The following is a 13,972-nucleotide window of genomic DNA, read 5'->3' as shown; positions in this document are numbered from 1 at the left end:
TCATTATGTTTATTATATATTAATGAATTTCAAAGATGCAAAAAAAAGAGCCAACTATATTTTTATGAAAATTGCTAAGAAAAACTGATCCTCTATTGACTGTTTTTGTATCTCTTTATGATCCAAAATAAACAACTGATAAAATTAATTGCTCAGGATATATCACTGAGCATACATACATCTGCTAGTGCATATCTATCAACTAAAATACTTAATGTTACCTTTACTTTATTTATGAAATATTCACACCTGACTTTCTTACAGTGACAACATGATAGAAGCCCTATGAGAGAAAATTATATATAGAAGACACCTTTCAGAAGTTCTAATGAAATAGTACTATTATATTAAGAGAAAAACAAAATTAATGAAGTCTCTTAGGCTAACATTATAATGTCTTGAGGAATTCAAGATTAAGCAGTAAAATCCTGAGAAAATATAAAAGTCTTATGAAGAAACAATGATTTATTCAAATTCCATTTTTTACTCTGATAGAGTTTTTATTTAAGTTGGGCATAAAAATAATTTTGATTACAAAGGTGATAAAACACCACAGGAATGGGCAAAGGCAAGAGATCTTTTGAATGAGAAAATAATTATTTGTTCTGGATTGTTTTAGGGGAAAGCTAGATCTCATGGCCTCTGTGTAATTCAAAGTTATCTACTTGCCTTAAAAATTGCCCATCAGCCCCTTTTCAAGATACCAATTTCTGCCCAGAGAACATAATGGTTTAATTAATGGGAGAGCTAGTCAGTTTTTCATTATATTTTGCAAAGCTGTATTAACAAATTATTGTGGCATTTATGAGTGATTGGTCAGAAGAAAACTGCCAAGTACATGAACAACTATTTTACATATTTTGCCATAAACCAGCCAAATCACCAAATATGAAATGCTAATAAGCAGTCTCACTGGTTCCCAATGATATTCCAATGACACTGAGTGGCCAGGTCCTGAAGCTCTGTAACAGAAAGAAAGTTAAAAGGCTCACCACCCTCTTCGTTCTGCCAGGCCTCTCCATAGAGAATCTGTCCTGACCATTCTCTCGATGAGCTTCTTCCATAACATGCCATCAGATGTCACTCGGTACCATTCCTTGCACACAAGTTCAGCAGCACATAGTGACTTGGCATCCAGGTATGACAGAATGTTCTCAGCAATGTGATCTAAACCCCGAGCTTTCAGTTGGGGGGAGGAAGCAAATGAAGAACATAGGTGGTGAGTGATTTTTTACAAAAGGTCCTTTACAACAGAACAGCATTTATTCTGCTATGAAGGCACATCACTGTCCCCAGTGTGGACCAGTTTCTTTTTCAAACAGAGACTTGGGTAAAATGAGTGTCAATAATTTTTCCATAAGGTTACAGAAATGAACAATATTTTCCATCTTCCTTTAGATAAGGAAGTTAAAGCTAACAACCAGCAAACCCCCCAAGACATTAAAAATAAAAAGGATTCCAGAAAACAATTCACATCTATCTATATGGATTTCAGCACTAGGGGATGTTCTATGGATGGTATCTCAAAGTCTGTGATTCAGACCCCCCCAAATCTCTATATTAGGTCCATTTCTCATTCTGTTTCTATTACTGCTGCAGTTCCAAAGCTGTTCAGTAAAAGAAATATCCTTTAAATGTACTGGGGGAGAGGCACTAAGTCAGATTGTGCTGGGTTATAGAATTTTGGCATGCAGAAAGGAGGGAAGGAGGAAATACAGATTGGTGTAGGAAAATCCCAAGAGGGAAGACAGAGAGGTATGTTTAAGTTCAAGGATGAGTTTAATTTCAGATGTTAAAAAAAAAACGGTATTTGAGAATAGTTGCTGCTATAAAACCTAAATGACAGTTGACCAAAAATGAAAAAATCCCAGACCAATAGATAACTTGGTTAGAATTTCAGGGACTACTTTATAGGATGTACAAAGGAAAACAGTGGAAGTAGATCTTGGGCTGTGTAAACTGGATGGGCTTCCCAATTAAAGTTCTCTACCATCTATATCTGTACTGAGGCCTCAGAGGAATAGGTCCTATAATGATCGTGCTAATAAACCTTTGGCTGTTCTAATTCGCAAGTGAGACACACACATTCCAAGTTATTTCTCTTTCAGGTTACATATCAGAGGTTTGCTAAAGACTTAAATAGTGTAGTATTCCTCCATACTTTGACTACTTTGACTCCTTTTGGCATAAACTTAAACAGGAAAGAGAGTACTGCATTTCATTTTGTGCCTTTCACCTGAATCATAAAAAGACACACTTAGATGCCATTAGCTACAATCAAATGTGCTTAAACATTACTCTAATTATAAAGATTGTATGGATATCAGTAACATTTTTCAGCAGATTTGGAAAAGAAAGCATTAAATGGATCTTGTTTGGTTGGCATCACATGTTCATATTTAAGCACTAGCAGATGGCGGCATCTATCACCTAATTCTTATTAAAGGAACATAACTATAAGCCAATTAAATATATAATAATTAGTTCCTCATGTAACATACAGTGATGGTACAATTCCTGCATCTTTATCCTGAAACTGTCTACACCATGAAGTTTCCAAAATTTGGCTAGGTTCTCAAGATGGTGGCGTGAGGAGGGTGGTGGAAATCTCCTTCCAAAACCTATATATGCCTTGAAAATACAGCAAATACAACTATTCCTAAAAGAGTGACCAAAACATACAGTACATGAGCCAGGCTGCATCTGCGAGAGCCCAACATCTCACAGAAAAGGCTAAGATACAAAGCCATGACCCAGCGGGACCTGAGCACTCCCCCCACCCCAGCTCACCTGCAAGAGGAAAATAATCAGAGTGGGGAACAAGTGGGAGTACAGGACTGCTAAATAACCAGCTCTAGTAATCTGCCCTGGGAGCCCAGACACACATTGCATGGTGCACTGGATATTAGAGGAGCGGAAAAGCAAGGTCTGAGATTGAGACTGGGAACAGGTTCCCACAGCCGGCTATCCTGGGTCAAAAGAAAAGCAGGCGCTTTAAAAGTCTTAAAGAAACAAGGGTTTAAATCATCCTGGCACACTCAGCCAGGAGAGGCTGGGAACTATAGGAACTTCAGGCGCCCTAACCTCCTGGAACATAGCACAGCTCTGAACCCCCTCACGGTGATAAGCAGCCTGCCGTTCCTTCGCCCTCTGCTGGCACTGCAGGCAAACCAGCTGACCCGTCATTGCTGTGGAAGAGTCGGGGAGCAGCCCCGCCTACAGCAACCACACAGCTTAACTCAGAAACTTCTCCCTGCATGTGTCTAACCAGCCCAGACCCAGAGGCTGCTTCCTGCGCACGGTTGACTGGCCCAGACAGTGGAGACTGGCCCAGAGTCTGGGAGGCACAAAGGGGCTTTGTTATCACAGTAGGACTTACACCACTCGCCTGCGTACCCTGCCAGTGCCCTGGGCTATCTGGAAGGCGGCCGCCCCATCCACAGCCGCTCAGGGGATTAACCCAGAGGCTGGTCCCGGTGCGCGGCTGACCGGCACAGAGAGTGGAGATGGGCACAGAGTCCAGGAAGCATGAAGGGGCTTTGTTCTCAGGGCAGAACACGAGCCACTCGCCTGCAATCCTTGCCATTCCGAGGGCTGCCCCACCCACAGCAGCTCAGGAGATGAATTCAGAGGCTGCTCCCAGTGCATGGTGGACCGAGGCAGACAGTGGAGATGGGCACAGAGTCCAGGAAGCACAAAGGGGCTATGTTATTGCATGAGAACACACGCCAATCGCCAGCAACCCCTGCCAGTACCCTGTGTGCAGTTAACCGGCACACACAGAAGAGACAGGCAAGGCGACCAGCAACCAGGAAGGGACTTTGCTCTCCCAGCTGACACATGCGCCACTCACCGGCGACCACTCCCATTGCCATGAAAAGGCAGAAGAACCTTGTTCAGTCCAAAATCCCTCAAACACCAGAGAGAGGGCTTGGTGAGACTGAAATCACCAATCTCCCTGAAAAAGAATTCAAAATAAAAGTCATAAGCATGCTGATGGAGCTACAGAGAAATATTCAAGAGCTAACGGATGAATCTGGAAGGGAGATAACAGAAATGAAACAAACAATGGAAGAATTTAAGAGCAGACTGGATGAGGTGGAAGAGACTCTTAATGGAACAGAAATCAGAGAACAGGAAACAGAGAAGCTGAGGCAGAGAGAGAAAAGGATCACTATGAATGAAAGAATATTAAGAGAACTGTGTAACCAATCCAAGTGGAACAATATTTGTATTATAAGGGTACCAGAAGAAGAAGAAGAGAGAAAAAGGGATAGAAAGTGTCTTTGCTGAAAACTCCCCCAATCTGGGGAAGAATATAATCTCTCAGACCATGGAAGTCCACAGATCTCCAAACACAAGGGACCCAAGGAGGACAACACCAAGACATATAATAATTAAAATGGCAAAGATTAAAGACAAGGACAGAGTATTCAAAACAGCCAGAGAGAGAAAAAAGATCACCTACAAAGAAAACCTATCAGGCTATCATCAGACTTCTCAACAGAAACTTTACAGGCCAGAAGGGAATGGCATGATATATTCAATGTAACAAAAACAGAAGGGCCAGGAACCAAGAATACTGTATCCAGCAAGATTATCATTTAAATTTGAAGGAAGGATTAAACAATTCCCAGACAAGCAAAAGTTGAGGGAATTTACCTTCCACAAACCATCTCTACAGGGTATTTTAAACGGACTGCTCTAGATGGAAGTATGCCTAAGGCTAAATAGCTGTCACCAGAGAAAATAAAACCACAGCAAAGAAAGCAGACCAACCAAATACTAACTAAATGCAAAATAAGGTAAGCTATCCACAAAATCAGTCAAGGGAAACACAAAGAGAACAGAATAAAACATCTAACACGTAAAGTGCGGAGGAGGAAGAAAAAGAAGGGAGAGAAATAAAGAATCATCAGACTGTGTTTATAATAGCGTAATAAGTGAGTTAAGTTAGACGGATACATGGTAAAGAAGCTGCCCTTGAACCTTTGGTAACTACGAATCCAAAGCCTGGAACAGCAAATATAATCTATCGACAATCACCCTGATTGGACTGAATGCATCAATCAAAAGACACAGAGTAATAGAATGGATAAAAAAGCAAGACCCATCTATATGCTGCCTATGAGAGACTCACTTCAAACCCAAAGACGTACACAGACTAAAAGTGAAGGGATGGAAAAAGATATTTCATGCAACCACTAGGGAGAAAAAAGCAGGTGTGGCAGTACTTGTATCAGATAAAATAGACTTCAAAACAAAGAAAGTAACAAGAGACAAAGAAGGACATTACATAATGATAAAGAGGTCAGTCCAACAAGAGGATATAACTATTATAAATATCTATGCACCCAACACAGGAGCACCTACATATGTGAAACAAAAAGTAACAGAATTAAAGGAGGAAATAGAATGCAATGCATTTTAGGAGACTTCAACGCACCACTCACTCCAAAGGACAGATCAACCAGACAGAAAAAAAGGACACAAAGGCACTGAACAACACATTAGAACAGATGGACCTAACAGACATCTACAGAACTCTACACCCAAAAGCAGCAGGATACACATACTTCTCAAGTGCACATGGAACACTTTCCAGAATGGACTACATACTAGGCCACAAAAAGAGTCTCAGTAAATTTTAAAAAATTGAAATTTTACCAACTAACTTCTCAGATCACAAAGAAGTAAAACTAGAAATATATTGTACAAAGAAAACAAAAAGGCTCACAAACACATGGAGGCTTAACAACATGCTCCTAAAAAATCAATGGATCAATGACCAAATTAAAAGAGATCAAGCAATATATGGAGACAAATGAAACAACAGCACAATGTCCCAACTTCTGTGGGATGCAGCAAAGGCAGTTCTAAGAGGAAAGTATATGGCAATCCAGGCCTATTTAAAGAAGGAAGAATAATCCCAAATGAACAGTCTAAAGTCACAATTATTGAAACTGGAAAAAGAAGAACAAAGGAGGCCTAAAGTCAGCAGAAGAAGGGACATAATAAAGATCAGAGAAGAATAAAACAATAGAAAAAATCAATGAAACCAAGAGCTGGTTCTTTGAGAAAATAAACAAAATAGATAAACCCCTAGCCAGACTTACTAAGAGAAAAAGGGAATCTACACATGTAAACAGAATCAGAAATGAGAAAGGAAAAATCACAATGGACACCACAGAAATATAAAGAATTATGAGAGAATACTATGAAAATCTATATGCTAACAAACTGGACAACCTAGAAGAAATGGACAACTTTCTAGAAAAATACAACCTTCCAAGACTGACCCAGGAAGAAACAGAAAATCTAAACAGACCAACTACCAGCAATGAAATTGAAACAGTAATCAAAAAACTACCCAAGAACAAAACTCCTGGACCAGATGGATTCACTGCAGAATTTTATCAGATATTTAGAGAAGGCATGATACCCATTCTCCTTAAAGTTTTCCAAAAAATAGAAGAGGAGGGAATACTCCAAAACTCATTCTATGAAGCCAACATCACTCTAATACCAAAATCAGGCAAAGACTCCACAAAAAAAGGAAACTACAGACCAATATCCCTGATGAACATAGATGCAAAAATACTCTACAAAATATTAGCAAACCGAATTCAAAAATACATCAAGAGGATCATACAACATGATCAAGTGGGATTCATCCCAGGGATGCAAGGATGGTAAAACATTAAAAAATCCATCAACATCAACCACCACATCAACAAAAAGAAGGACAAAAACCACGTGATCATCTCCATAGATGCTGAAAAAGCATGTGACAAAATTCAAGATCCATTTATGATAAAAACTCTCAACAAAAAGGGTATAGAGGGCAAGTACCTCAACATAATAAAGGCCATATATGACAAACCCACAGCCAACATCATACTTAACAGTGAGAAGCTGAAAGCTTTTCCTCTAAGATCGGTAAGAAGACAAGGATACCCATTCTCCCTGCTTTTATTTGACATAGTATTGGAGGTCCTAGCCACAGCAGTCAGACAACACAAAGAAATAAAAGGCATCAAGATTGGTAAGGAAGAAGCCAAACTGTCACTGTTTGCAGATTACATGATATTGTACATAGAATACCCTAAAAAAACCACTCAAAAACTATTAGAACTAATATTTGAATTCAGCAAAGTTGCGGGATACAAAATTAATACACAGAAATCTGTTGCATTCCTATACACTAATGATGAACTAGCAGAAAGAGAAATCAGGAAAACAATTCCATTCACAATTGCATCAAAAAGAATAAAATACCTAGGAATAAACCTATCCAAGGAACTGAAAGACCTATACTCTGAAAACTACAAGACACTCTTGAGAGAAATTAAAGAGGACACTAATAAATGGAAATTCATCCCATGCTCTTGGCTAGGAAGAATTAATATTGTTAAAATGGCCATCCTGCCTAAAGCAATCTACAGATTCAATTCAATCCTTATCAAAATACTGACAACATTCTTCAACGACCTCAAACAAATAGTTCTAAAATTCATATGGAACCATAGAAGACCCCAAACAGCCAGAGCAATCCTGAGAAGGAAGAATAAAGTGGGGGGATCTCACTTCCCAACTTCAAGCTCTACTACAAAGCCACAGTAATCAAGACAGTTTGGTACTAGCACAAAAACAGACCCACAGACCAGTGGAACAGAATAGAGTCCAGATATTAACCCAAGCATATATGGTCAATTAATATACGATAAAGGAGCCATGGATATACAATGGGAAAATGACAGCCTCTTCAACAACTGGTACTGGCAAAACTGGACAGGTACATGTTAGAGAATGAAACTGGATTACTGTTTAACTCCATACACAAAAGTAAACTTGAAATGGATCAAAGACCTGAATGTAAGTCATGAAACTATAAAACTCTTAGAAGAAAACATAGGCAAAACTCTCTTGAATATAAACATGAAAAACTTCTTCATGAACACACCTCCACAGGCAAGGGAAACAAAAGCAAAAATGAACAAGTGGGACTATATCAAACCAAAAAGCTTCTGTACAGCAAAGGACACTATCAGTAGAACAAAAAGGCATCCTACAGTATGGGAGAATATATTCATAAATGACATATCTGACAAGGGGTTGACATCCAAAATACGCAGAGCTTATGCACCTCAACAAACAAAAAGCAAATAATACAATTAAAAAATGGGCAGAGGAGCTGAACAGACAGTTCTCCAAAGAAGAAATTCAGATGGCCAACAGGCACACGAAAAGATGCTCCACATCACTAATCATCAGAGAAATGCAAATTAAAACTACACTGAGATATCACCTCACACCAGTTAGGATGGCCACCATCCAAAAGATGAACAACAAATGTTGATGAGGATGTGGAGAAAGGGGAACGAACCCTCCTACACTGCTGGTGGGAATGTAAATTAGTTCAAGCATTATGAAAATCAGTATGGAGGTCCCTCAAAAAACTCAAAATAGAAATACTATTTGACCCAGGAATTCCACTCCTAGGAATTTACCCTAAGAATGCAGGAGCCCAGTTTGAAAAAGACAGATGCATCCCTATGTTTATCACGCACTATTTACAATAGCCAAGAAATGGAAGCAACCTAAGTGTCCATCAGTAGATGAATGGATAAAGAAGATGTGGTACATATACACAAATGGAATATTATTCAGCCATAAGAAGAAAACAAATCCTACCATTTGCAAGCACATAGACGGAGCTAGAGGGTATTATGCTCAGTGAAATAAGCCAGGCAGAGAAAGACAAGTATCAAATGATTTCACTTATGTGTGGAGTATAAGAACAAAGCAAAAACTGAAGGAACAAAACAGCAGCAGAATCACAGAACCCAAGAATGGACTAACAGTTACCAAAGGAAAAGGGACTGTGGAGGATGGGTGGGAAGGGAGGGAAAAGGGGCATTATGATTAGCACACATAATGTGGGGTGGTGGGGCATGGGGAAGGCAGTATAGCACAGAGAAGACAAGTAGTGATTCTATAGCATCTTACTATGCTTATGGATAGTGAGTGCAATGGGGTATGTGGTTAGGACTTGATAATGGGGGGAAACTAGTAACCACAATGTTGCTCATGTACTTGTATATTAATGATACCAAAAAAAAAAAAGTTTCCAAAATCCATTCCTGTGTTTTTAATGGCTGCCATCAAACTGCTCCTGATCTTTCACTATGTCCCTATAATAAAGTCTTTGGAAGTAATTTCACCTAACACTCCAAAGAAACACACATTAATAGATTACAGGCATTTTTTGAACTAGTCTGGTTTACTAAATGTAGCCATATGGTTCAGGTTTATAAGTTAAAATGGTCATAAAGCATTAGACTGATAATTTAACGTCTTATAAAATTGTCAACAGATACACACCAGGGATCAGTATTAGGTAAAGGATACACAGACCTAATCAACTCCTATTCAATTCTTAGTGGTATATGCTTGAGCTATACTATGTTACAGTGATTGGGGAAAGCACAGTAGTGAGGTACACATAGATTGTTTGCACAAAGAAAACTGTTTGCCTATGGTTAAAACAAAATCCAACAAGTGAAGAAGGGGCAGAAATCTATTTAACAAATTATATAGGTGCAAATTCAGCTTTAAAATGGTTATTTCTAAGCTATAAATAGGCATTGTTTTTGTTTTAAAGGGCAATTTAATGTCTAATTTTGGAAAAACATGATTACAAAACATATAATTGGCAAAGATTAAGCAAAGTTGTAATAAGTAGTTTTGGGCAGGGTACAGGTTGGTATATTTTTCTTAGAGGATAGGTTGGCATATGTATTAAAAGCCTTAAAAATGTTCATAATTCTTTAATATAGGAACCCCACTTCTGCTGTTTTTTCCTAGGATGCCCAAAAAGATTAATGAATAAGAAAGCCTACCACTGATAGGAAAAACATTTTAACCTACCTAAATGTTCAATAAAGGGGCTAAATAATATGTGCTTCAGTCATTATAAGGAATACATACTACTATAAAAAATCATGTTTTAAAAGAACAAAAACCTAGGAAAATACATTAAGAGAAGATAGTAAGAAAAAAATGTTATAAACACCCATGATCCCAGCTTTGGAAAGAAAATATACAGCCCTAGAGAAAACAGGAAGGCTACATGACAAAATATTAATAGCATATTAGTAGTTCCTAAAAAAAAAGAGATAGTTTTCCTAAACACTCTGAATGGTGGAGTTCTGGGAAATTTTACTTCTATATTTTAAACTTTTTTGACTTTTCTGAATTTCCTATAACATCTATAAATCAGGAAATAACACCTTAAAAAAATAAAAGAAGGTATGATATTTATGAGATACACTCATCTTTGTAATTTTTCTTTTAAAATTAGCTTTTAACACAGATGAGAACCTTATACTTTTCTGATATTATTTCCCTTAAATACTGATGCCTATGTAGTGTCCTAGCCATCAAGAATGGATTAACAGTTACCAAAGGGAAAGGGACTGTGGTAAGCACAGCATCCCCTAAAAAGAGTATGTGTATGTATATATACACATGTGTGCACATATGTGTAAATACATACATGTATGTACACACACATTAAAAATATATACATACACATAGTTTACAATAACTCTTTGGTTATAGAGCACAGTGAGATTGTAAAGCCTGGAATTCACAGATTTAATGTCACAACAAGGCTCCTGAGATACCCTTCTTTCTAAAATACTCAATTAAAAATGTTTCTTATTCATTCCTACAATTTAAATATTCTATTGATAAATTTCCATAGAAACTCAAATTCCAGTACATAAGGTAAGGTACCTTGAAATTCAGACATCTTATAGAAGACATCTCAAACCAGACAACACCTCAGAAAAAATTTTATTTGGACCTATGTGTGGGTAAAATAGGGTGAATATAGGCAGACAATAGGGAAAAGAAGAGTCTCTATTTCCAGAGTTTGATTTTTTTATTTATACCCCAAGAAGGTACGATTAAAGGACTCAGTTTATAAAAATCAAGCCAATAAAGACTTAAAAAGAAAGATGTATAGCTCAAGGTCCAGTACCATTACACTGTAACACATCTTCCAGGCAAATTAATGGCTCACAAATACCCGTAAACATACCTGGCAAAGCAGTTATGAAATCCCTCTGCAACATAGGTTTAAGATATGAGTTTATGTGCCCATGTTGGTAATGACACATTTGGGATATAAGATGTTCCACAAATTCCACTTGATCGGACTCTGACCACTGCTCAAAATATTTGACACACAGTTCCTTTTCCTTCTCATAGCTTGCTGAGAGTTTCCGTTGCTTGGGCACAATCATACTGGAAGGGCCATTGGCAAGTTTTGTCTGCAGAAGGGGTGGATTAAGAGAAACATAACAGTAAGTATTGAAAACAAGAGAAATACATACTTTTCTAGTCTGGCATGCTATGTTATATCTGTATGAAGGAGCTTATCCTTTTACTCTATTAGTAATTAGATGTTTGTGAGAAGCAAATACATGGAAAGTCACAGAAAGACTGTGAGTTGGTAAATCAGGAATATTGCTGGCAACTAAGCATCAGTTTTCAAAAGTTCACAGGAAGACATTATTTGGAGATACACAGATGAAAACCGAGAGCTAAAAGCATATTGTTACTGGTAGCAAACAAAAAATCTCATTTGCTTTTTTCTTGTATACACCAGCTGCTAGACATTTATACAATTACTTACTCACAACTTGTTTTTTAATAGTCAAATAGGTAATTCTCCATTCAAAGAAAAACCAATAAATGATTTGAGACTCCAGTACCTTTGGAGAGAAAGCTTAAATACTAACATTTATATGCTCAATCTATCCTTTTCCTCCCAAGAAAAATCCATCTCTGTTGCCATCAAAACCATATACCAAGAAGTCTTTTTAATTAATTAAATTAGTTCATTCAATAAATGTTAATAGAGCATCTACAATGTACCAAATACTGTCCCATGTGCTAGGAATATAACATTGAACAAAAATAACATGGTCTCTATCATCAGGCCTTATGTTTTAGTGTGTACAGCAACTTCAAAATGTAACCAATAAAAATATGATGCAGTTAATGCTATGAAGAAAAATAAAGCAGGATAGGGGGTCAGAAAAAAAGTGTATTTAGTAATAGGTAGAAAAAAATGTTTTTGTACTAGGCAAAATTCCAAGATGGTCCCCCAAGATTCTTGGCCCTTGGTGGACACACATCTCTGTTACTCCAACAAACATATAGCTATTACTGTGATTTAATTAAGTTCCCAAATCAGTTCACCTTAAGATAGGGAGATTACTCAAGTGGGTCTCACCTAATCAAATGAGCCCTTTCAAAGCAGAGTTTTCCCCAGTTGGGCACAGAAGAGGAAGGGACTATATGGCAAGGAATGGCATCAGTCCCTAGGAGCTCAGAGCTGCTCCCAGGTGACAGCCAGCAAGGAAGTCGGGACCTCAGTCCTCCAAAGGCAAGGAACTGAATTGTGCCAACAATGCATGGAGAGGATTCCCCCACGAGCCTCCAGGTGAAAACTCAGTCAACCAAATACCTTGATTTCAGCTTTGTGATACTTTAAGCAGGGAACCTAGCCACGTGCTACTAGACTTCTGACCTAGAGTACTGTGAGCTAATAAATGCGTGTTGTTTTAACTTGCTAAGTTTGTGGTAATTTGTTTTGTAGCAATTAAAAAAAAATACAGCTATTTAAGTTTAAGGGGTCAGAGATAGTTTTCCTAAACAGATGACATTTGAACTGAACTATGAAGGAAATGAGGGAATGAGATATTTTGTTACATGAGGGAAGAATGGTCTAGGTAAAAGGAATTTTGAGAGCAAAGGTCCTGGATGGCAGTCTGTCTGGCATGACTAAGGAACAAGAGGGCCCAGGGTGGCAAAAACAAGTGAACAAGGAGAAATAAAGTTGGAGAAGTAGTCCAAGCCAGGTCACCCAGGTCATTTACTAGTGGTAAATAACCTCCAAAGATGGCCCCCCAAAATTCCATCCCTCTCTGAACATGAATGCTTTCCTCTCATCAGGAGGGGGAGCTTGTTCAAGCTTCTGAATCTGGGTTTTGACTAACAGAATGTGGAGAAAGTGACATTCTGGGACTTGTGAACTCATGTAGCTTCTGCTTACTCCTTCTCAGAGTCTTGAGCCACTATAAACAAACTCAGTCTACCCTGCTGGAGAGGGAAGTCTGGAAGATGAGAAGCTATACAGAGAGCAGTCAGATGGAGAAGCATCAAGAAGTCTGAGGGTGACACAATCTGTCACCTTTGAAAAGGACCACTGTTGTGCAGAGAACAGACTGTAGGAGATGGAAATAAGGAGAATAAGTAAGAGATCACTTCACATAGTCCATGGAAAAGACAACAATCTTTTGGACTAGAGTGGTAGCTGTAGAGGTGAGAAATAATTGGGATTCTGATGTATATATTCTGAAGGCAGAGCCATGCTGATAGACTGGATATGGGGTATGAGAAAAAAAAAAAAAGGAGACAAGGACCATACCCAAGTTTGAAGCTCAGTGAAGATTAAGAAATCATCTTAAAACTTTTCCAACTCTGAAGGAAATATCTTTAGAAGACAAGCACAGAGCGGTGCAATAGCATACTTTCCAAAGTAATTCTATGGATCTTTGGCACATTTGCTTCAGGTAATCACAATTTGGTAGGGAGACTGATGTTACTATGGAGTTCATACTTAAACATATTGAATGTGCCATAAAACTATCAAATTCGGATGACCAATTTCTATTTAAGGCAGAGGCTTGGCTTAATATGTAAATGTTAAATCCTACATGTAGGCCTCTTTACAAATGATTCCCAACATACAACTGGAAGTATATTTTCAAGAATGGCATTAGCTATTCTACTTACACAGAAAGAACTGACACCTATAAACAGCAAACCCTAGTGTACAGAGTTAGATGCTTTCTAGTGTAAATGCCACTGTTGTCTGTGACAGACACCATGAATG

The 13,972-nt window shown here is 38.1% G+C and overlaps 1 protein-coding gene across 9 annotated transcripts in view; it reads right to left on the bottom strand.

Annotated features, from left to right (window-relative positions):
• BTRC (beta-transducin repeat containing E3 ubiquitin protein ligase) overlaps positions 1 to 13,972 on the bottom strand; it is a 271,763-nt gene that overhangs the window by 27,208 nt on the left and 230,583 nt on the right. For all 9 annotated transcript variants that reach the window (XR_005027378.2, XM_036898777.2, XM_057506234.1 and 6 more), the window contains 2 exons: positions 11,108 to 11,339; positions 993 to 1,179 (listed from right to left, as the gene is read on the bottom strand). Coding sequence is in view for 8 of the 9 variants with exons in the window: in XM_036898777.2 (XP_036754672.1) it covers positions 993 to 1,179; positions 11,108 to 11,339 (419 nt within the window). In the remaining variant the exon portion in view is untranslated. The remainder of the gene's footprint in view (positions 1 to 992; positions 1,180 to 11,107; positions 11,340 to 13,972) is intronic.

The sequence above is a fragment of the Manis pentadactyla genome, chromosome 8 (assembly GCF_030020395.1).
Source record: "Manis pentadactyla isolate mManPen7 chromosome 8, mManPen7.hap1, whole genome shotgun sequence".
Taxonomy (NCBI): domain Eukaryota; kingdom Metazoa; phylum Chordata; class Mammalia; order Pholidota; family Manidae; genus Manis; species Manis pentadactyla.
Note: the sequence above shows the minus strand (reverse complement) of the source record. Positions and strands in the feature narration are given on the sequence as shown.